The sequence below is a fragment of the Acipenser ruthenus genome, chromosome 9 (genome assembly GCF_902713425.1).
Source record: "Acipenser ruthenus chromosome 9, fAciRut3.2 maternal haplotype, whole genome shotgun sequence".
NCBI classification, from domain to species: Eukaryota; Metazoa; Chordata; class Actinopteri; order Acipenseriformes; family Acipenseridae; genus Acipenser; species Acipenser ruthenus.
This window is the reverse complement of record NC_081197.1, coordinates 52,696,876-52,721,228: the sequence shown is the minus strand read 5'-3', so window position 1 is coordinate 52,721,228 and position 24,353 is coordinate 52,696,876. Positions and strand designations below refer to the sequence as shown.

General features: G+C 36.7%; 2 protein-coding genes across 2 annotated transcripts; one reads left to right on the top strand and one right to left on the bottom strand.

Moving 5' to 3' along the window:
- Positions 1–1,026: 1,026 nt before the first annotated feature.
- Positions 1,027–8,431, bottom strand: LOC117405919 (phosducin-like protein 3). The gene is made up of 6 exons (XM_034009442.3): positions 8,152–8,431; positions 4,548–4,668; positions 4,269–4,359; positions 3,600–3,743; positions 2,334–2,542; positions 1,027–1,518 (listed from the first exon to the last, which is right to left on the bottom strand). The coding sequence occupies exons 1-6, from the start codon at positions 8,155–8,157 to the stop codon at positions 1,373–1,375; spliced, it is 717 nt and encodes a 238-aa protein (XP_033865333.1). The 5' UTR covers positions 8,158–8,431; the 3' UTR covers positions 1,027–1,372.
- A 9,974-nt stretch (positions 8,432–18,405) lies between these two features.
- On the top strand, positions 18,406–22,522 carry LOC131737998 (neuromedin-S-like). Its single transcript, XM_059030556.1, has 7 exons — positions 18,406–18,533; positions 19,386–19,435; positions 19,779–19,829; positions 20,095–20,121; positions 20,218–20,271; positions 21,065–21,139; positions 22,254–22,522. Exons 1-7 carry the CDS (start codon positions 18,440–18,442, stop codon positions 22,281–22,283), a joined length of 381 nt encoding a protein of 126 aa, XP_058886539.1. The 5' UTR covers positions 18,406–18,439; the 3' UTR covers positions 22,284–22,522.
- Positions 22,523–24,353: the final 1,831 nt, after the last annotated feature.

The following is a 24,353-nucleotide window of genomic DNA, read 5'->3' as shown; positions in this document are numbered from 1 at the left end:
CAGTGCAGCCTTGTGAGCACCCTTATAAAAGTTTATCATAGTAAAAGCATAGCAAAGTGTAATAAAGCATAATGAAACACAGTAAAGCATAGACAAGCATTGTAAAGAACAACAAGGTATGGTAAAACATATTAATAAACATCGCAAACCACGGTAAACTATGGTTACTTGCATTGGGAACAGCATGGTAAAACTGCCAAAATACTGTGCAAGTTTCATTCAATAAAAGCATAAACACAAGTGATCATTTTAGAGACAAACTCCCTTGTGTAAAATTAAAATATTACTTTTACAAAGATAATTTGTTTTTCTATAACAGCTTTTGATTGAAAAGAAAATCTTACAGATGTGTCAGTTAAGAGTTCACTAGTTAGAACGGTTCAAGGTTTTATTGAGACGCTTTATCTTTTTTCAACATTATTCTGCAAGTCTTGCAAAGTGCCAATACATTCCTGAGATTTTTTATGAGCACACCAAAGGAAATAAAACCTGGCTCCTTGAGAAAATCTAAAGAGTGACCTACTTCTAAGTAAAATACTGTTTCCTTTGAAAATGTTATTAATAGATGAGTGGAATGTTTTATTTAAATATTTCTTTACTTGTGTGCAGAAGCAGTTCCAGTGCAGAATTTGTAATGGCACATGACTGTGATATAGGAGTTCTCTAACCACAAATGCAGACAAGCCTGGATCTTTTGCATAGTGGTTAAGATGCCTGTTTGCAGCATGCATTTCTGGCGGTTCGCGACCAGCCTCCACCTTACAAAAGTTTGCTGGATCGTGCGTCAGAAAGAAGCCTTCTATGAAAAGTATCCAGATAGGCCAAAGTCACATGACAGTTTCCATATGGTATGCGGCTTATGAATCACCCTGTAGATGTAAAAATATGTTTTCAACCACTGAGGGCAACACCTTTAACCGATAAGAAAAAAAAAAAAAAAAAAGTATACAATGTGAAGGGATTTTTTGTGGTTTATCTTTTAAAAACAATGCATTTCTGTTCTTTGAGACCAGTTTAATAATCGAGTTGTTGCAAAGAATTGTTTTTTATTTTTTACATAAAACAGGAGTATACAATAATGTTTGTAGTTTCTTAGCTGTAGGTATGTAAAGTGTACTTGTTTTACATGATCTATAAACACTTTACATTACTGAAGTCCTTTGAGAATATATTTTCCACCTTGGCAATCTTTTCTGTGTACATACGGTTAATTCAGTTGATATCACATTTTCAGAGAAAAAATTTGCCACAGTGACAGATGCTGAAATTTGCCACACAATGTAGGGAAGGCATGTAATAGATTTTAACACAGTATCCATGAATACCAGATCAAAGGTGTATCGTGATTTAAAAATACAATAAAAATCATTGTCTAATAGTCATCTTCTGAATCGCTATCCTTTTTTGTCGGAGCCGTGCACCTGATTGATGTCATCAGCTTGTCCTCGATTTGTTTTTTGGGGTTTTCCTCCAAATCTGTTTTAATTGCACCCGATTCTGAAAGTTTCCATTCCAGTTCTTTAAAAAAGAAACAACAAAACAAAACCAAAGTCAGTGATACCAGTGAAATTAGACAGAGAAGGCTACCTCTTAAAAAATGTAAAACATGTAAAAGATTAAAAGTATTGTTACTTTTTAAATTTTTAATTAGGATTTCAGTGCATGTTCATGTATTTGTGTAAAAAAAAAAAAAAAAGGTTTTAGCAATTCAGAATATCTACATGTGTTAATCCGAACTGGGCTGTTTGTTCAGTAACTTGTTCATAGTGGCTTCATAAAGTTTATCCAAAGCCTTTGTTAGTGAAGAGCGCACTGTGCTTGTGGTTATATGCTGAAATAAAGCCACTTAAATCAGTCTGCATCCAGTTGTTTGATTTCTTCATTCAAACTAGAGACTAGTTGCTATTGCTGTTGTGGTTATGATTGAATGTACAGGCAGCGAGGAAGCTGACAGTGTACATTGACAGACAACATTCAGAGTACAAGAACAGAGATTTCCTTTCGTCAAGCAGAAAAAAGGTAAAACACATAAATCAATACTGTATTGATGTATTTTCCGGTGGACTGATTTGGAACACTGATTTAACAGTTTGAACAATAACATTCAAGATCCTTTACCAGAGAACAGGGATCTCATATTGACCAATCAGGTTAAAGCACATCTCTGATCCATTTTCTAATAAAGCACAATGCGACATGTTCACAGTGCATTTGCCACTGTGCTAATTAGAGCTATTTTCCATGAATTAACCTTCCGAGTTATTTATTTCAATCTTTTTACAGACCCCTATGTCTTATATAGAAGCATATAGTACATTTTCATTACCACTTACCGTCTATTTTTAAATTCATGCCCCCAAAAACTAGTGGACCAATAAACTGTGCTCTCATGTCGCCCTCATGGTATACAAATATAGTTGGCAGGTTCCTGTCAGGGTAGTTGGGTATACAGGTTGTCGAGATTGACTTCAGAAATTTTGTCTGTGGGAACTTCCTTGCTAGTGAACTGAGATGCTGATTTATCAAAGTACAGAGGGGGATGCTAAAGAAAAGAAAGAAAGAAAAACAAATAAGAGCCTGGTGATTACTAAAGACATACCGCTGGTTTCACAGACCTAGCTAAACACTAATCTTGTATTTACCTTTGAAAATCAGCTGATATTTTTTTTGCAGCTAAACCAAATTATGATTAAATCAGGTTTAAAACCATCACTGCAGATCATTTGCCAGGGTTTTGTCAAGAAATTAGATATAGGTCTGACATTAAATAGTTATATATATATGTTTTTTTTCTACACTAGGCTTTGATTCTGTAGCAAGGGACTTGCTGCAGCTCAGTTTCTGATGTTTGTACGATATTTAATACAGGAGTCAATCTGTAAGCAATTTTCCTTATTGCACAGAAAGTTATGGACGAGCTGTTCATTGCAAGTAACTGCAAAAAACAAAAACTAAACTAAATAAACCAGTTTCAATGTCTGAAACGAAGAGAAAAGCATACAACAGTTCTACAGGGGTATACCCAAGTCTGGGACTGGCTAACTGGTCTGTTGTGGAGTGTTTTTCCCTAGATGTGTGGAGTAGTGGTCAGGGCTCTGGACTCCTGACCAGAGGGTCGTGAGTTCAATCCCCGGTGAGGGACACTGCTGCTGTACCCTTGAGCAAGGTACTTTACCTAGATTGCTCCAGTAAAAACCCAACTGTTTAAATGGGTAATTGTATGTAAAAATAATGGGATATCTGTATAATGTGAAATAATGTATAATGTGATATCTTGTAACAATTGTAAGTCGCCCTGGATAAGGGTGTCTGCTAAGAAATAAATAATAATAATAATAATAGATGACACTGCAGCCCATTTCAGATGAGTATTATCTATACCTCTTCAGAGGTCTGCAGTGCTGAAAGAAATAACTAGTCCAGAAGTGAATAACGAACTACAGCTTGGGTAATTGTGTGTAAAAATTTGATAAAGATTATATGTATGTATTGCAAATGTATATTCCTATCCTTCATAGCATAACATGAAGAACATGTAAACTATATTCCAAATGCCAGATTTCAATATGGCTGCTAACAAAAGCAAATGCTGAACTTACCCTTGTTTGTAGAGATGCAGGATGACCCAGGTGTCTTTCCCAGCTTTGTTTACTTGTTGTATATATTCCTGTCCAGATATCTCAGTAACTTCCCCAAATACATTTTTCAACTGGGTGGCTTTCAATTCAGCTAATCTCTGTTGCCTGCAAATGATAGTACTCAAAATTGTTAAAACATAAGAAACTGATCTTCCAGACATAAATCTGCTTATCCATTAGAACATTGGGATTGCAAGATGTCCTTAATGAACAACACAGACCATTGTGGAAGGACAAGATGAAAAAAATCCTCTGTTAGATTTAGATTAACTACCTCTACTGGTTTATGTCTTTGTAATAAAATCATGAGAAATCGTTGTATTCTTAAGTGCATACAGTTATTTGGTATGGGTGTAACAGTTTCAGATGGGTTACAGCAAGCAACGGCGTTGCAATTATTTGTAATACATATTTGACTTTATTTGCATAATTAATATGCAAGGAAATGTACCTTGTGAAATTAACAGCAGTCGTCTCTTTTATCAGATAACGGACCTAAAAAGTTCACTGACAAACTCAATTTTTGCTGAGTCTAACAGGGAATGGATGAAGATCTGACCCCATATTCCACTTCAGTGTATCCATTATCAACACTGCCCAGTGTAGAAGACACCCTGTAACCAGACTGACCTATACATCTCAATCGCCCGCTCATCCTCCTCACTGAATTCATCCTCATTCTCCTCCAGCTCATCCAGACCCATGTCCTCGTACGTTTTCACTGGGGAATCAAAAGGCATCTTCAGTAAATCGAAGTTATAAGAACATAAGAATAATAAACAGAATAAGAATAAGAAAGAATAAACAGACCCCACAGTGTAAAACTAGTAAGAACTGAGGAATGCTCCTCTTATGTTGATGTGTATGTAGCACTGTTGGATTGCCAGAGTACCAGTCAGGACAACTCACCCACTGACTGCTGCTGCTGCTGCTGTACAATCTGTTCCTCTTCCGGGTTTGGTTTCTCCTTGGGCGGAAGGATGCCCTTTCTCCGAAGGATGTCATTCCACTCTGTGTCTGCGTTTGGGTCCTAAATCAGATAATAAAAAATAAAATAGAAAACGTATATATATATCAGATTAACATCATTTTAATGGCCATAGCTGTAGGCTGCTGGTTGACACAAAAAAGAAGAATTTTCTGAACCAATAAATTGTTATTACTATATTACTTTGAATTACCACCGCCCTTGAATAAGCGCTGCCCTCAGATATCAGATTTGTAATATACGCTAATTTATTTTATCTATATATATATACACACACACACACACACATACTACATGGGCTGCAGTGCATTACGAGGGGTTAAGTGACATCATAAACCATGATTTTCATATGGCACAGAGCTCAAGGAAATTACCTAATCCACAGCCTCAATAGAAGGGCCTCTGTCCCTTCACTTACAACAGGAGAAAGCAGGCCTCCACAACAGTGGTCTGAGGGATTTTTGTTGTGCATCATTTGCAGGAGTGAAAAGAAAGGCTCATTAAGTCAATCTTGCTCCTAATCAATTTGATTTTTTTAAAGTGACATTTGAAGGCAAGTCGTTTTGGTAGGAATAAACGTCTATTAAAACCCATAAGTGAAAAAGCTGATATAGGCCTTTATTGTCTGTTTGTTTTTGCATGTGATAGGTGAATAAAATATATTGAACTCTGCCATTCTATTCATTTTGGGGTCTGATGAACCCCTACGCATGACTACAGTGCCTTGCGAAAGTATTCGGCCCCCTTGAACTTTGTGACCTTTTGCCACATTTCAGGCTTCAAACATAAAGATATGAAACTGTAATTTTTTGTGAAGAATCAACAACAAGTGGGACACAATCATGAAGTGGAACGAAATTTATTGGATATTTCAAACTTTTTTAACAAATAAAAAACTGAAAAATTGGGCGTGCAAAATTATTCAGCCCCTTTACTTTCAGTGCAGCAAACTCTCTCCAGAAGTTCAGTGAGGATCTCTGAATGATCCAATGTTGACCTAAATGACTAATGATGATAAATAGAATCCACCTGTGTGTAATCAAGTCTCCGTATAAATGCACCTGCACTGTGATAGTCTCAGAGGTCCATTTAAAGCGCAGAGAGCATCATGAAGAACAAGGAACACACCAGGCAGGTCCGAGATACTGTTGTGGAGAAGTTTAAAGCCGGATTTGGATACAAAAAGATTTCCCAAGCTTTAAACATCCCAAGGAGCACTGTGCAAGCGATAATATTGAAATGGAAGGAGTATCAGACCACTGCAAATCTACCAAGACCTGGCCGTCCCTCTAAACTTTCAGCTCATACAAGGAGAAGACTGATCAGAGATGCAGCCAAGAGGCCCATGATCACTCTGGATGAACTGCAGAGATCTACAGCTGAGGTGGGAGACTCTGTCCATAGGACAACAATCAGTCGTATACTGCACAAATCTGGCCTTTATGGAAGAGTGGCAAGAAGAAAGCCATTTCTTAAAGATATCCATAAAAAGTGTCGTTTACAGTTTGCCACAAGCCACCTGGGAGACACACCAAACATGTGGAAGAAGGTGCTCTGGTCAGATGAAACCAAAATCGAACTTTTTGGCAACAATGCAAAACGTTATGTTTGGCGTAAAAGCAACACAGCTCATCACCCTGAACACACCATCCCCACTGTCAAACATGGTGGTGGCAGCATCATGGTTTGGGCCTGCTTTTCTTCAGCAGGGACAGGGAAGATGGTTAAAATTGATGGGAAGATGGATGGAGCCAAATACAGGACCATTCTGGAAGAAAACCTGATGGAGTCTGCAAAAGACCTGAGACTGGGACGGAGATTTGTCTTCCAACAAGACAATGATCCAAAACATAAAGCAAAATCTACAATGGAATGGTTCACAAATAAACATATCCAGGTGTTAGAATGGCCAAGTCAAAGTCCAGACCTGAATCCAATCGAGAATCTGTGGAAAGAACTGAAAACTGCTGTTCACAAATGCTCTCCATCCAACCTCACTGAGCTCGAGCTGTTTTGCAAGGAGGAATGGGCAAAAATTTCAGTCTCTCGATGTGCAAAACTGATAGAGACATACCCCAAGCGACTTACAGCTGTAATCGCAGCAAAAGGTGGCGCTACAAAGTATTAACTTAAGGGGGCTGAATAATTTTGCACGCCCAATTTTTCAGTTTTTTATTTGTTAAAAAAGTTTGAAATATCCAATAAATTTCGTTCCACTTCATGATTGTGTCCCACTTGTTGTTGATTCTTCACAAAAAATTACAGTTTCATATCTTTATGTTTGAAGCCTGAAATGTGGCAAAAGGTCGCAAAGTTCAAGGGGGCCGAATACTTTCGCAAGGCACTGTATATACCGATGGACATTACATAAGCAAATGAGAGGTCCTTTTTTTGGAATACCATGTTCCTTCTCAAAAAGATATTTAATATTAGGAAAACAACTGCTTTAAGGCATTTTCATGTACCTACTTCAGTGCAATGTAGTTTCTTCATTGTAATAAAGAAATAAGCTTTTTTTTTTTTTTTTTTTTTTTTTTAAACATTTACATTTTATTTCTGTTCATAAATAATAATGTTTTATATTTTATTGCCTTGCAGTGAAGTAACCATAACAAAACTTTTTTTTTTTTTTTTTAAACATGTTTATATCAATGAGGATAACTTTATTAATGTTTTTTTTTTATATAGCACTGGTAATGGAAATAAACAGAGCCAGAACATCAGGTAATGTACTCTATTAGCAAAAGACTCAAACATTATCTATAAATGACACTTCTGTACCATCAGCAGTAAGGTTTTCACTATTATCAATGCTTATTTCCAGGAACAAGCATAACACACGTTCCACCAAATGAGATTGTCCAGTTCTGTTCGGTCTCGCAAAATTACACCTTAAGTTAACAATTTGTAGCTTTGGGATATCAATTTTTAAAAAAAAGTATTTATTTTGATAAATGTAGGGTGCCACTTATTTTAACCCAGGAGTACTGAAGGTTCAGTGGGCGCCCGCTTTTGAGCACACTGGGCGCTTGGCCAGCAGGGTTCGCTGCAGCGCGATGAGGAGAAACAGTCCCTGCCGGTTTTGCCTCCCTCCCTATCCCTTCGGTTTACTTGTAACCGGATTGCCTTCTCTATCTTCAAATAATAATAATAATAATAATAATAATAATAATAATAATAAACTTGTATGGAAAGAAGACAAACTGAGAGTCAGTCAGTTTTTCTGAAAATTAACTCGCCTAAGTCAGAATAGACTTAAGCTGTGGCAAAATCTAACCCATCTCAGTCTGGAAAGCCAAAGATGTAACTGTGATCACGTTCAATATATTACTGTCTGTAACCCAATTTATTTTAGTTGAATATTGAATAGTACCAACACTTTGAACATCACGTATAGTTTATTTCTAATACATTGGTAGTCTGCACATGTTCAGTAACACACACACAACTAGTAAGATGTACACGACGAGGCTCGTATATTAATTTCGACATTAACGTAATATTTAATATCATTTATACACCCACCTGCATTGTATGTCCGTCCGACTACAATCACGCTGCGTTACTTTGCTTCAGAGAAGGAAGTGAAAAGGACCTTCCACTAACACGTCCGACAACAAACGCAATGCTGACTGCTTCGAATACGTTAGCAACAACTCACATTTACTTACTGTTTTTAAATAATTGTGACCAAAAAACAAACACAAAAAAACCGTCTAATTCTACAACAAACGAAGAACTTCTGCAAGCATATAAAGCTGTAATCGTGGCACAACGTGCGTGTTGCTGAAATGGCAGTTGTTGTTATGTGGGGGAGTCGTATACATGTAACACCAATTTCCTGTAAATCCACAGGGTAGTAGTATGTCCATAAAAGGAGTAAGAGTGAAACAGACCAAATCTGGCAGTAGCAGCTGCATAGCAACGCAAACAGGCAGCACACGAGCTGAAAATGAACTAAGAGGAATTTCACCAGAGTAGGCGAGAAAATACTGCAGAACTGAATGAAAACAGAGCACTAAAATACGTTTTAAAAACTAATACTGGCACCCAACACGTAATATAAGATTATTTAATTACAACGTGTTAAATGCTTAGTGAACATTAGCCACTAATTAACATGGGAGGGGTCATACGCAAAAAACACTATCATGTAATAATAGACGTATCCTCTCCACTCAACGCCGCACGACCAGCATGACAGTAAACATAGACACAATAAAGCGTTCTTACCTTTGTATACCGGTAAGTTAGTGATCAGCAGATGTGTCAGCCGCACGAAGAGAACAGCGTGTGGTTTTCACTAACTACTGTGCAGAATAAATTATTTTTTTTCTATGTGTAAATATCAGGACTTTCTTCCTATGCATCGGGATGCGGGACATTTGCTAGGAAAGCGGGACTGTCCCGACCATACTGTTTGTATGTGAATGTCTCCAGTTCCTGAACTGCTTGTCCCCCCATATATTTTTTCTCCAGACATACACGCACAATTTCTAGCAGGTAATACATTTGGTTTGCTTTGAAAAAATCAAAACCTAACCTGCTCCCCCCTCCTATTTCCAAGAAACCTGAATAATCTTCAGGTAACAAACATTTAATTTGAATCAGATGACATCAGTAAATGAATAACACATCATTAGTGGGTGTCAGGCTACCGCCCTAGTGTGGGTAACCTATGGCCAAAAACCCCAACTGGATACAAAAATAAATAAGTCCATGATCAAAAAATGTGAGGCAATTATCGACAGGAGGTAGAGGAGGATAAAAAAACAGTGTGAGTATGTGTGACAGAAATACAATGATTCTTGGTTGTAAATCACCCTCCCGACCTGTGAGGGCGCTAAGCAGTCTGACAGTTCTTTCCCAGGGTTCAAGAGAAGTCGGCCAGCCAAGAAGGGGGAGAGACTCCATTGCAATAACGCATTGACCCGGAAGTGAAACGACGTGGCAGCCGCAGATTGGAGAGGCGGTTGCACTCGTTTACCAAGGGGTCATGTGTGACAGCATAAAAGGGGACGGAGAATCGTAATCTGTTCCTTCACATTGGTTTGTGTAAATAAACTGAGAAGGGCTGTGAGAGACCCTGTTCCTAAAGTAAGAACATAAGAACATAAGAACATAAGAAAGTTTACAAACGAGAGGAGGCCATTCAGCCCATCTTGCTCGTTTGGTTGTTAGTAGCTTATTGATCCCAGAATCTCATCAAGCAGCTTCTTGAAGGATCCCAGGGTGTCAGCTTCAACAACATTACTGGGGAGTTGGTTCCAGACCCTCACAATTCTCTGTGTAAAAAAGTGCCTCCTATTTTCTGTTCTGAATGCCACTTCATCTAATCTCCATTTGTGACCCCTGGTCCTTGTTTCTTTTTTCGGTCAAAGGAGTCCCCTGGGTTGACATTGTCTATACCTTTTAGGATTTTGAATGTTTGAATCAGATCGCCGCGTAGTCTTCTTTGTTCAAGACTGAATAGATTCAATTCTTTTAGCCTGTCTGCATACGACATGCCTTTTAAACCCGGGATAATTCTGGTTGCTCTTCTTTGCACTCTTTCTAGAGCAGCAATATCCTTTTTTTAACGAGGTGACCAGAACTGAACACAATATTCTAGGTGAGGTCTTACTAATGCATTGCATATTTTTAACATTACTTCCCTTGATTTAAATTCAACACTTCTCACAATATATCCGAGCATCTTGTTAGCCTTTTTTATAGCTTCCCCACATTGTCTAGATGAAGACATTTCTGAGTCAACATAAACTCCTAGGTCTTTTTCATAGTTCCCTTCTTCAATTTCACTATCTCCCATATGATATTTATAATGCACATTTTTACTGCCTGCATGCAATACTTTACACTTGTGTCTATTTAATTTCATTTGCCATGTGTCTGCCCAGTTCTGAATGCTGTCTAGATCATTTTGAATGACCTTTGCTGCTTCAACAGTGTTTGCCACTCCTCCTATTTTTGTGTCGTCTGCAAATTTAACGAGTTTGCTTACTATACCAGAATCTAAATCATTAATGTAGATTAGGAATAGCAGAGGACCTAAAACTGATCCATGTGGTACACCACTGGTTACCTCACTCCATTTTGAGGTTTCTCCTCTAATCAGTACTTTCTGTTTTCTACATGTTAACCACTCCCTAATCCATGTACATGCATTTCCTTGAATCCCTACTGCGTTCAGTTTGAGAATTAATCTTTTATGCGGGACTTTGTCAAAAGCTTTCTGGAAATTGCAAATGTTGCATCCTCAAAAAAGTCAATTAGGTTAGTTAGACACGATCTCCCTTTCCTAAAACCATGCTGGCTGTCTCCCAGGATATTGTTACCATATAGGTAATTTTCCATTTTGGATCTTATTATAGTTTCCATAAGTTTACATATAATAGAAGTCAGGCTTATTGGTCTGTAGTTACCTGGTTCGGTTTTGTCTCCCTTTTTGTGGATCGGTATTACGTTTGCAGTAAAAAGTACCGTGAGTGTTTTGTCTTGTAATTGTCTCGTCTTGTCTTGCACATTACCAGACAGCTAACACAGTTCCGGAGCTGTCGCCTAGGGCCAGCACTAAGCCGGAACGGCACTTCACCAATAGTCACTAAATAAACTGTATCACCCACCACGAGCACTACTACAAGCACCCAGGACTGGTGACCGTGTCTGTATTATTGTGGGTCAGATATTGTGTTTATTAGTTGGGACTGCAATCCCGTTATTGTTTACCCCGTGCAGCACACATTGTTGTGTATTGCCGAGGGATTATTGTTTAGGTCACCAGACCTGGAATATAAAAATAAAGGTCTCATCCAATTGTCATGGAACTTGGTGCTAATATTATTTAGTATATGTTATTGAGAATATCAGATTCTGGCGATACATGGGAATGCATTTCTGTCTTTACAGTAGTTTGGTTAGATCACCCCCCCAAAACAATGATGTGAAATCACAAGTTCAGCATATGGCATTTCATAATTGTAGTTGTATTATTTAAAAAATAAGAACAATGTTGACTGAGGGAGGCCATTCAGCCCATCAGTTCTTCTCTTTCTAGTTGCTGATTGATCTCAAACCTTTGTAAAGTCAGCTCTTACAGGATCCCAATGATCCAGCATCAACAACCCTCACCCTAACCTTACCCCTTTTAAGGACCGTGACTGTGTAAAGACGATCGTACTGAAGTGTCTTTCGGGGCCCATGATCGGGTAAACACAACAAAAACGCACTTCATATCATTCGATAGGGGAGGGGTCACTGACATCACTGAGAGGGACATTTCAATTTTAAAGGGCAGTGAAAGTTTCAGCAGCACACAGAAAGAAAACATCAGAGTTTATAGATAAGAAAGAACAGAAAAACACTGTAAATCCAATGTATTGACTTCATTATATTACAACAGTTACTCTGTCTCATGGGTTTTAATATTTATGTTTTTACAACATTCATAAATATCAAGAAAGGAGTGGATATAAGCAGATGTTTCATTAACAAAATGTATATATGTATATATAAATTTTTACTGATTAATAATGAAATGAAGAAGTATTATTCTATTTATAAATATTTATTTTGAGAAAATAATCAAGAGTAGTGTCCATTTTTGCTAAAGATCCTGAGAATAAACTTTTATTATAGCATTTATATAGCAATTTTAGTATGTTTCCTTATAATAGTTAGAGTTTTTGTAGTATATTCAGCACTGTTTATTGTGTTCTTACTGTTTGTAAAACACTGCTTTGATAATAGGATATTATGTGTATATGTTTACTGTTTATGTACAGAAATTGATATGCACACAATAATAGATGGCAAGATGATTAGATGAATCATTGTTGGCAAACTGGCGTCTGATTCTGGTGAATCAGAATTTTCTGACAGTGATTCATTTATATAATATAGGTGTTCTTAGTATTATTGATTTTTAAAATAAATGTTCATGTATTGTGTTTGTTTTTTAACAAAAGGCTCTAAATTCATAAAACCACTCAGGTGAAAGAATGTCTTGCATTAAGGGGTTAACCCAAACCCTAATCTGTATCTGTACATTCACATAAAATGACACAGAATGTGCTTCTGTATGCTTATAATCTCAGTTATTCACTACAATATCTTACTTATTAGTGCTATAATACTAATACACTCATTATTAGTAAAAATAAACAAAATGCTGCATGCAAGATCACAAGAGTTGTTTTGTTTACTGTCCATTTCCATGGAAACAATACGGTCACTGCTCCCCTTATCATTGTTTAGTGGAACATTTCCACATTAAAGGTGTTGTTGCTATTGTTTTAAAATTACATTTCTTATCTCTGCCATTTTACTGCTCCCCTTATCATTGAATGCTACCCTGCCCATTTCTCAGTATCTATGCTAAAAGCCTAACCTGGTGCAGCTGAGTAATGGGTAGTATGGCATTTCATTTAATTGTCATTTTTTTGTCAGCCATTTCCTGTTGCTTCAAGTTTAAACCATAATATTTTTTTTAAACAAAGTTTTTTTTGTAATGAATTGATTTTCTGAATCACCCTACATTCTATGGGGGGCTGGGTTTTAGTTTTGCTTGCATTAAGATGGCTGACACCAGGGGGCATGTGGTGATTGGTCTTGAACAGTGACTGTGAACATGAAGCTCAATCCACTTTTGGCTAAAAACACCGTCCGCTACCACCTACAGGATCAAGCAATCAGAGTGTTCATTAAAGGGGTGATTTATATTTTTTTGTGTGTTTGGAAGTAGAGAAACAGCTTTTTAATATCTAAATCTATAATTTTGATACCTTTGTTGTATTTCATTAATATTGCAGTGATGTAACAAATATTTAAATGTGATGTTTTTGGTAGATAAGTAGTTCTGAATAACTAAGCTTGTCTATATAAAAATACCTTTTCATCTGTATTTTATTTCTCTGGCAGTTGTAGGTTTGAATATTTTTACTTGCAGCTTTGCTTGGTGGTGCTGTATTTTATGCTGGTAAAGCCCTGTACAATCAGCTGCACACTTTGCTGCAGATTTCCACACTCAGCTTCCCTGAAACCATTTGATGAGGAATGTTGAAGTATTCCTCCAAAAGGTTTTAAACACCTTGCAGACTTTTGGATACCCATGGTGTAATGAGGTTGTTTTTTTTCCCAATGTACATTACAATATGTAAAATGCAATGCTTATATAAAGCATAAATAAGATGTTTTAAGCACTGGCGAAGTCAAGGTATGCAACGTTCACTACTAAAACAGTACATTAATGTTCTATGAAACCACAACATGCAAATATTAGTAACAAGTGAATGCAAGACTAGGCATTTCTATGTACAGAATTATTTAAATGTAATGCCGCAGATTTCAACTCTGCTGTTGACATTTACACTCAATAGTGATCCCTGTCCATTCCTGATGAGCAGCTGCCAGTCGACAGTCTAAGACTAATAGGGTATTTGTCCGTTGTTTTATGCTATGTGGAGTAGTGGTTAGGGCTCTGGACTCTGGACCGGAGGGTTGTGGGTTCAATCCCCAGTGGGGGACACTGCTGTTGTACCCTTGCGCAAGGTACTTTACCTAGATTGCTCCAGTAAAAACCCAACTGTATATATGGGTAATTGTATGTAAAATAATGTGATATCTGTATAATGTGAAATAATGTATAATGTGATATCTTGTAACAATTGTAAGTCACCCTGGATAAGGGCGTCTGCTAATAAATAAATAATAATAATAATAATAATCCATCCTTCCCCATGTAGACTGCCTCAGTAACTCTACAGTGAGTTGTAAATGCCTGCTCATTCTATTCTAATGCCATGATGTAAACGTTTTACTCCAGTCATAATGAATGACACATTGCCATTAATTTGTCACTCACCACTGCAATCATTCCAGCACACAAGACCGATAAAGTGGATCCATAAATTTAAAGAACATACTCTAGTCCTAAAACACATCAAAGCATTAGCAGAAATCCCGAGGGGACTGTGTTTTTCAAAACAAGTAGTTCAGTAGCATACATTCCCTGCCACAGCTGTAAATTATAAATTATTGTAAATTATAACAGTATGCATAAAAAAGTATAGAAGAAATGGCAATTAATAGTTTAATGGAAATTGGATACGTGGTATTTAAGACCTATATGTAAGCAATTGGGTGTTAGAATCACAGTAAATATATATATATATATATATATATATATATATATATATATATATATATATATATATATATATATTACATGACTGGTTTGCAGTGGAATAACTTCATATGTTATCAAGATGCATGTAAAAATGTACGTGTGACAAACAGACGGATGTACAGAGAGACACCACCATATATTTCCCAATCTGATACACTCAATCATTCTGATACACTCAAAAATTCCATGAACAAAAAAGAAAAACCTTTCCCCTTGGAATAACATTATATAATCTAAATAAAACGGAATATCCAAGAGCAATCAGAAACCTGTCTTTAACAGAGGCTCCCATGGCTGCACACACAACACGTTACAGCATACCTAGCAAAATATTTCAGAAGTTACCAATATCCAAAGCTTCCTGTTGCCAGCCTTCCTTTTCTTGTGCTCATAGTGGTCAGTTGCATCATCAGGGTGCCATACTGTAGCTCTCTCTGTGGCAACTATCATGTCAATCATTTAGGAGTAACATCTGATACAATAATGAGTATGAAATGGGATGTTAGCTGTAGCGTCACTGGAATAAGAAGTACTATGGTAGTGTACGTAGGTGCCAGTGCATCACTATTTGCATCACTTTAGCCAGCAGAGCTTTCTGCTGTACACGAGCGGCATAGGTTTTAGTCTTGTTAAATGTCAGATTGAATCCTGCTCTTGAAAACTTTTTTTAAAATGAAAAGGCATTGCTCACACAAGACATTAGTGATAGCCATTCTTTAAAAACTGCACAAATATATAGCTGAGCTGAGATGAATTTTGCATCATGAGGTCTCTGTCACATTATTATGTGTAATTCAGTGCCCATGGAACACTGAGCGCTAGCAGCCAGCCAGTGTGAAGCATTGATGTTGAAGGTTATATTGGCTGTATATTTATCTGGTTGGGGACACTGGCCTTGTACATAAGAGCTTGTTCAGAGTATCTATTAACACTTTGAATGGTGAAACCCAGGCTTGTATGTTTCCTTCTTTTTACAAATGGTTAATTTTCATAGCATGGTAACACAGTGAATCTAATTTTGAACACCTACTGTTTTACATTCTGTCATATTGGCATTATAGCACCAAAAAACTAGGAGACTGACAGTGTGAAAAGGGTAATTGCAGCAATAACACATAGTTTCAACTTACATACAGGATCAACCATGTCAGCATTTGTAAATTGGAATATGCTGTGAGATAGGCATAAGAAATAAGCTCCTACTAACTGTCTTGGCAATGACTCATACAGTCAAAATAGACTAATAAGGTCGACTGTCATAAACCTACAGTAAAAGCAAGACATGTTGAATGGGGATTTAATACTATTTAGAATAAATCCTTATAGATCTAAAGGAAAATGGTTATTTTATTATAAAATCTGTATCATGTAATAGTGTAAATCACGGCTATAACAACATTCTCACAAGCCTTACTGTTTTGCTGTTGATATTTCTAGTGATCATAGGGGTTATCAGCACTGGAACTACAGAACATATCTAATTACTGGGGTGATTGCTGCAGAGGTAAGGCAGGTAAAACCAGGTATAGAAAAAAAAAAGAAAATATTGGAGCATCAGAACCCTAAACCACATTCAATGATCACAAACATCATAAAAAGACGAGAGAAAGGGTCAGCAAATACATGAAATGACATTTGAATCTACTTGCGGTTAAAGAAAATGTATGTTATAATAAAGGATCCCTTTCAAAAAAGAGAATGACTGCAAATAGAGTAAAGTGTTTGGAGAATTGACCCCTGGAAGTTAGTTTTAACAGAAAATGTTCAGTTGAGTTTTTCTTTTGGTGAAGACACCTTTTAAATGTTTTATGAAATGTATCCAGTTTTCCATGTAGTTATAGAGTACCTTTAAAGCAAACTTACATTGTGCTATCAGGCTTTTATTGAGTGTTGAAGTGCAGGAACCACAAGCAGGGATTTCATTTTCACATCTAGTAAACTCGACAAGGTACTGACAATTGTACCAACAATGTGATTGATTCACAAGGATCAATGTTTGTTTAAAAAGTCATTTTTCAGAATTCTATGGCAACTCCTGAACTCGTAGTTAAAGCAGCTTAACATAGGATTATCAAACAATAAAAAACTCAGTATTTGAGTAACCACTCCAATGACTGTAAACACCATACAAAGTTAAAGTGAAATCTGTTACACCCCTACCTTTAAGTGGTTTTAAAAAGTGATTTTTCTTTTTTTTTCTTTTACAAGTAACTGAAATAGATTTTTAAATGTTCAACCAAATGCATTGAAGCTAAACAAAAAATGAAATCCTGTGGTATTAAAAAAAAGAAAACTCAACCTTTCTAAATCCGACTTCCTCTACTTCCTCTCCCTCCTCTGACCCTCCATCTCAGTCTCCCTTGACTATCACTCTTTCTCGATCTCCTTCTGCTTAAAATGTAGGTGTTATTCTTGACCCCTCTCTCCTTCTCTCAATGCATCTCTTCCCTGACACACACTTGCCGCTTCTTTATTAGCAACATCTACCGAATTTGTCCTTTTCTCACTACTTATTCCACCCAACTCCTGGTCCAAGCTCTGGTACTGTCCATACTGGACTACTGTAACTGCTTGCTGGTCTCCCTTCAGCTCATTCAGAATTCTGCTCCTCGTCTTGTATTCTCCCAGCCTCGCTACTCTCATGCTACCCCTCAGCTTCGCATCCTCCACTGGCTCCCTATCTCTGCTCGCATTCAACTTAAGCATTCTTGCCTACCTCTCTACACCACACTGCCCTATCCCTTCCCTCCACTCTCCATCCTCCAGTACCCACTCCTTCTCTTTCCAACCCTCTGTGGTGGAACCAGCTACCGGAGAACTTCAGGACTGCTCCGTCTCTCACTGCCTTCCACTGCCTCCGTCTGCTCTTGTAGATCTCCTGATCCAACCCCCCTACCAAGCACTGGACTTGCCTGACTTATGTTACTGGATCCTCTGCTAATGTATTATTGCACCACTATGTCATTGGAGATATAACTTGTTGTAATCCTAAATTGTTGCATACTATTTTATATATATATTCTATTAGTATTGTTGCATTTACTGTAAACTGTACTGTATTTAAATATGAATCTTGCATTGTAATCCTGTACTACCCTGTAATACCTCTAAGTCACCTTGGATAAAGGCATCTGCCCAGTAAATAAAATAAAGAAATAAATAAATATTAATAAAATGACAATGTCAAAATAGATTCAAGGCTATACATGTTGCTATACAGTAAGATACGGATTTAGGGCCTTAATAAGTAATAACAGTACATTATTTATTTTCTGCATTGAGATTAGTCATTTTAATTGAATAGGTCCAACTAAAGGTTAAAAAAAGTTATATAAAACAGTACCTTCTGTCACTTTTAATGAGGAAAAAAACTTCCTTTTATTTTTTTATCTAAATAACAAGAACATGACCAATTACTGTGAAAGATCTTGGCCCATCAATAGGACACATCACGACATTTTATGGGCGACACGGGATTCCAACAGGGTGCTGATTGGTTACACAGGAAGTCCTTTATAATAACCAACAGTGATTAAAAGTGTCTCGTGGGCTGGCTGCTATGGATTATATTACGTGGTCCGTAAGAAGATATCGAACAACGGCTCGAGCTGGAGAGCACTCAGCACAAGTATGAACAACAACAGAGCACCGAGTATGAGAAGTCTGCATCAGGTGTATGTTCTCTTTGCCATTTACTGCCTTTATACAATACCAACAAGTTCAGGTAAGCAATTTGTAATATGTTGCCGTTTGCGTATAACGTGATTCTTTTATAGAAAATATAAGGTATCAACATAAGTCAATTGATATCGTTAGCTCGGTGAAGAGAGTAGTAATTTTCTGCTCTGGCTGTTCTCATGGCATATAACACTTGGTAAAGAACCTTGTATACTAAAAACAAATGTTTGAGAATTAAAAATAAATAATGTGCAACATATTTTTTAACAGATCTCTTAGTGTTTAGTTTAATTGTTTAATTGTTTGACAAAAGGACAAAAAGTACGTTTACTGTGTAGAACAGTTACAGCATTACAATAAAACGATTCGAAATAATAATAATAATAATAATAATAATAATAATAATAATAATAATAATAATAATAAACACATCTGTCAATATTGTAAGCAAAGTTACCATTGTTTAATATTTAGACATTTAATCTGTTTTTTGTCTGGCACTGCTTTTCTGTCGTGTGCCGCACTTGTTTAATTAGGTGTCTTAACTATAGATTGTATCTTTTCCTGTCCAATATCTTTATCATCCTCGACAGGCTGTCTGCGCAACAATCTTGCTGGTCAGAAAAGACAGTGGTTGAAACCGCATGAGTGTGTAGCTTACTTGTCTGAGAACGTGGATGATGCGGGGATGATAAGATACACGCATTTGCATGATATCTCGGTTAAAAATTGCGGTTAGAAAGAGTTTTACTACGTTTCACATTCGTGCATATTTGAGATTAAAACGGGTCAAACCTTGAAAAGAATTGATCCTATTGCGAAGCACTGCTGAAGCTAAAGACGCGTGTAGCGCAAGACTTTGATCTAATTCATGTACTTCTTTTTTTTTTCATTTTAGGTTATGCGCTGCCTTACAAAGCCTATTCAGACGACCTGCCTTCAAGCGAGGTATTATTGTAGTTACAATAAAACGATATGTGCATGTGACTGATTGAAAATGTAATTGCTGAAATTGAAACGGAAACCGTAAAGTTTAAGAAATATTTAGTACTTAATACCAATCACATGGATTTAATTTTGTAGTTTATTTGATTATATGATGCGAAATAAAATATCTAAATTATGTTCATATACAGTATTTTTTTTTTTTTTTTTTGTCTTATACAGCTCAATCCTAAAATTCTAGGTGATGTAAAGCTTTTGGCCATGGCTGTACATTCATTGAATATTATTATAAAACTTCAAATCAAATAACGTGTTGACTGTGTATAAATAATATTTTTCTTTGCAGAGATTGGCTTTATGTTGCAGTCAGCAGAGTTCGCGTACAAATCAGCCAGAGGTAATTAGAATTCCTCTTTCATAAGGAAATACAAATGTTAACCACCCGAATCTTTATACTTTTTTCAATAGTTTTTTTAATAGTTTTTTTTTCCTTTTACATTACCAGTTTGATAACCAACCTTTGCTTATATATATATGTTAAATATATATATATATATATATATATATATATATATATATATATATATATATATATATATATACTTTTGAAATATACTAACATATTATTATCATTTGAAATATTCCAACATGTTTGACAACAGGAACATATTCAGGACCTGTATAAAAGGGCAAGTCACATATTTAAATTGTTTTATGTATCAACATTATTCAATGTGTGCATTATTAGTGTATTACACTGAAACATTTTTCTTTTTTTTGTATAGTTCTTGTTTCATTATGCTAAGAATAAAGATGCACATGTACCACAGGGTTCTGGGGTAAGTAAGTCACAAGTAAAACAACTAGCAAATGCTAATTAAGATTTATGTCGGAAGTTTATGTACATATGTATATAGTTATAATATATAAAGTGAACCTACAATTACCCTTCAAAAAAACTTATGGGCTTAACTATACATGCATGGATACCTTAGAAGGCTCACTTTCGACAGATGGTCCTTCTATATTGATGGTCATTTACAAAAAAAAACAAAAAAGGAACAACTATTACGAAATTATTGCTTAGTTGCAACTGTCACATACAGAAACCACTTCAGATAAACACAGGTAGTAAATGCAATAGCACTACAGTACATAATTTTTTGTGTCCATAATAGTAATGTCTAATTTAGAGTTATTTAATTGATGTTCCTTTAATGGAAGTTCACTATAGCACAGTAAAAGCATAGCAAAATGAATGCATATCAAATGCATAGTGAAAGCGTGATACATCACAGATAATTCTGCTGAAGCATTGTAGTTGTGGTTGACCATGGTAAAGCAGGGTAAGTGCATTGTATCCACAGGGAGAGATTGCAGATTTACAATGGTAAAATTAAGGGTAGTCAATGCTTTGTATGTTAAATGGTTAATAAATTTGTAACTACAGTACCAGCTTTAGTACTGTGGTAGTGACTGCTTTGCCAAGTTAATACCTTTCATACAGAGGTCTTTTACACTGATTGATTTATGTATTTCAGTGTCCCATCACTTATTTGTTTATGTCTCAAGTACTGACAGTACATAATTAATATTTTGTTGTCTTGTGTTTACTGCATTTCTTTGTTTTAGTCTTTATCCGTACACCCCTTAATGCATATGGCACGAAAGCTAACAGGGAGGAGGAAGAAAAGGGTCTATGATGCAGTATGTATTTATTCGTTTTTTTTTCTGTATATTAACGTCATTAAGTTTGCATTCCCTACCTGTCCTGACCATTACATAGGTTTATTTCCTTTTGTTTTTATTACAATTTACTATAATAGCATGCAACTTTATTTTTAAACACTGTTGTCATAATATTCTTACATATATTCTTTTTCTTGTTTTGGAAACTTTTTAATGTCCATTATCATACCTGAAAAAGAGTTACTACTGAAGCAGGGTCATGGCAGCATTATGGTGTGGGGGTGGATAGCATCAAGTGGCCATGGTCAATTTCACGTCATAGATAGCGATTATTATTGTAAAATACTGGGACAAAGCCTGATACCAAGTGGTAAGAAACTGATTGGCAGCAAGTGTGTTCTAACACCCCAAGCATACATCTGAAAATGAGTGCATTCCCTCAAAAGACGATTTTTCCATAGTCCAATTTCTGTGTTATTGTGCATATTTTAGCCTTTTAGTATTCTTACTGCAACACAGCCTTTAATTCCTGATTTCAAGAGTGACCTTCGTACTGTTGATTTGATGGACAATGACACCTGTGCCTTCTGCCAGTTCTGTTGTCAATTCAACGCTTGTCTTCTTTCAATTCCTTAAGGATATTATCTTCAAGTATTGCTCATCCTTGTTAGACAGCTTTTTGGGTCTTTCAGTCCTGGGTTTGTCAATTACAGATGATGTTTCTCTGAACTTCATGATTATGCTTCAGATACCACACCTTGAAAATCGAGTGATGCGAGCTATTTCACTGTGTTTTTCCTTTCACTATGTTTTTCCTTCTTTATGCAAGTCAAGGTTGATATAATAGTAGAAAACACTAGTGGAGACTTTGAGTAAATTGTTGATGCTCATAATCCATCAGAGTAGAAAAATGCAACATGTCTAAGACTTTTACACAGCAGTGTATATTCACACTGCAGGGCTCAACAACCAAAAACAACAGTTGTAGAAAGGAGGAGCTACATTATTGTCCTGAGTAGTTTCTTGCTAGTTTTAGGCAGAACTATTTTTTTCTTCTCTGAAAACTTGCCTTGCTGAAAAAAAGACAATTTCAATTCCGTGCTAAGTATTGTTTGTTTGATCATATTTACAGTCTTCTGAAAGAATTTGGAAAAGTTCCTGAGTGTGAAGACCAACCTGCTGTCAATATACCATCCCTAAGATCCTGCCTATGGCATTTCAAGTCAAATTAAGTTGTGTATATAAATATTAAGTGGTCGACTAAATAGCTAATGATATGCTTTACTAATATATTTTATTTTGGCAAAGCACTAAATTATATTATATTATATTTATAAGTTTTTTTGACTTGTAAAGTGTTGTGCATATTAAATAAAAAAGAAAACGAAATCTCTAAAAAATGGAAAACATTGTTTGGTTTGGTTATTACATAAATACTGCTTATTTTGATTGATGATAACTTGGGAGGTCATTCCTTAGATGTAACTTTTCTGAACCTAGTATGGCACCAGATATCAGTTTCTTACATGTTTGGTTCAAAACTCCACATGTGAGACCTACATTGCCAATGGAAGTACAAGACAGGTATGATTTATTGAATTAGCCATAACCACTTTCTAAAAAATAGGTATGTGAGTCTAAGATTCAGGTGGGGTCGTATTACCAGTATACTACAGTTGTGGAAGTTACTTTCAAAAAGTAATCTGTTACAGGTACAAGTTACTTGAACAAAATTGTAACTAGTTCAGTAACTTTTTACTCTGTAAAATATATAGCTAAAGTTACAGTTAAAGTTACAGGTAGTTACTGTACTTCTAAGGCAGCATTTACATTTTGCAGAGATATTTTTCATGCACTGACTCCCCTAGCAAACCAAAAAACTGTCCGTTTGAAAGGTAAGCTCTAAACCAGTTTAGTACATTACCCGCCAGGCCCAGGTAAAGATACTGATTTGAAAGGTAATGTAGGGGAGTCCATTTCAAAGGCACTGGATAAGCCTGGTATGTATGATCTATTGCCCTATAGGTTGAAATACCGTCAGAGAAGGCACTCGTAATTACTACATCATGTTGACAAATATGTCCCAGTCTTGATCATAGTTTTGTCAATAGCAAATTTTTATAGTTGTATTGATATGGCAGTTTTCCAGTCTGTCGCATTGCCTCTGTGTTGCTTCTGGTGTGTATGGTCATGTTGCTGAGAAATTATGTTGTCGCCCAATGAAAAATCACATTGCATCTGGTGTGTGGCAGCCTTAAGGGTCCCTACACACCAGACACGATGCAACAAGTGAAAATGTGCCGTGATGCCTTGGGGGCTGGCTCAGCCTGGTTTAGCTCGCAGGATTAAAAAGCGGCTATTGGCAGGTTGAACTCGCCCCTGCAGCCCAGCCAAAGACTGCCTTCTCCACAGCTGGGGGCTGTGGCAGTTTTGAGTCATGCCATTCTGACTGTGTAATTCGCCTGCTACCTTTGAGTGGCTGATGGAGAAGGCACTGAATGGGATCCCACCACAGCGCTGCCTGGTGTACTTGGACAATCTGCTGGTACACGGGTCAACGTTCCCTGAGGCTCTACACTCCCTGTAGAGCCTACTGTTTGGCCAGCCACCCAGAGGATACCCCAGGTCTGAGCACACAAGACGCCTGAAAGATCGCCTGGACACTCATAATTTCCATATCATGTTGACGAATATGTACCAGTCTTGCTCATAGTTTTGTTAATAGCAATTTTTAATAGTTTTATCTGGCAGTTTTCAAATCTGTCGCATTGCGTCTGTGTCACTTCAGGTGTGTATGGTCATGTTACTGCGAAAGTATCTTGTCGCCTGATGAAAAATCGCATTGCGTCTGGTGTGAAGCACCAATTACGAGAACAATAGCTTTATTCTCTTTCTCAAATGAAGATATCCTTGTATTTTAGGAGGGTTTATCCACTGTCATCTACTGTTTATTCTCGAGTCTGTTTCAATGATAATTGTTTTGATTTTCACTTAAACAGTTTGTGGATATGGCAGATGCCTGAAGCCTCTGTCTCGCCCACACCAGGGTGATTCGGGTAGACCAGTCCTGATAAAGTGGCCAGTCATTTTTATACCCGGTTTCCACTGTCATTCTTGACCCGTGAAGAGCCCTGAAATACCCGTTTCTACTGTGCGTTTTGTGGAGCCGACCCTGAACCACGCCAGAAACTATGGGCGGCACGATATATTTTTGTATTGTGTTTTGATTTAT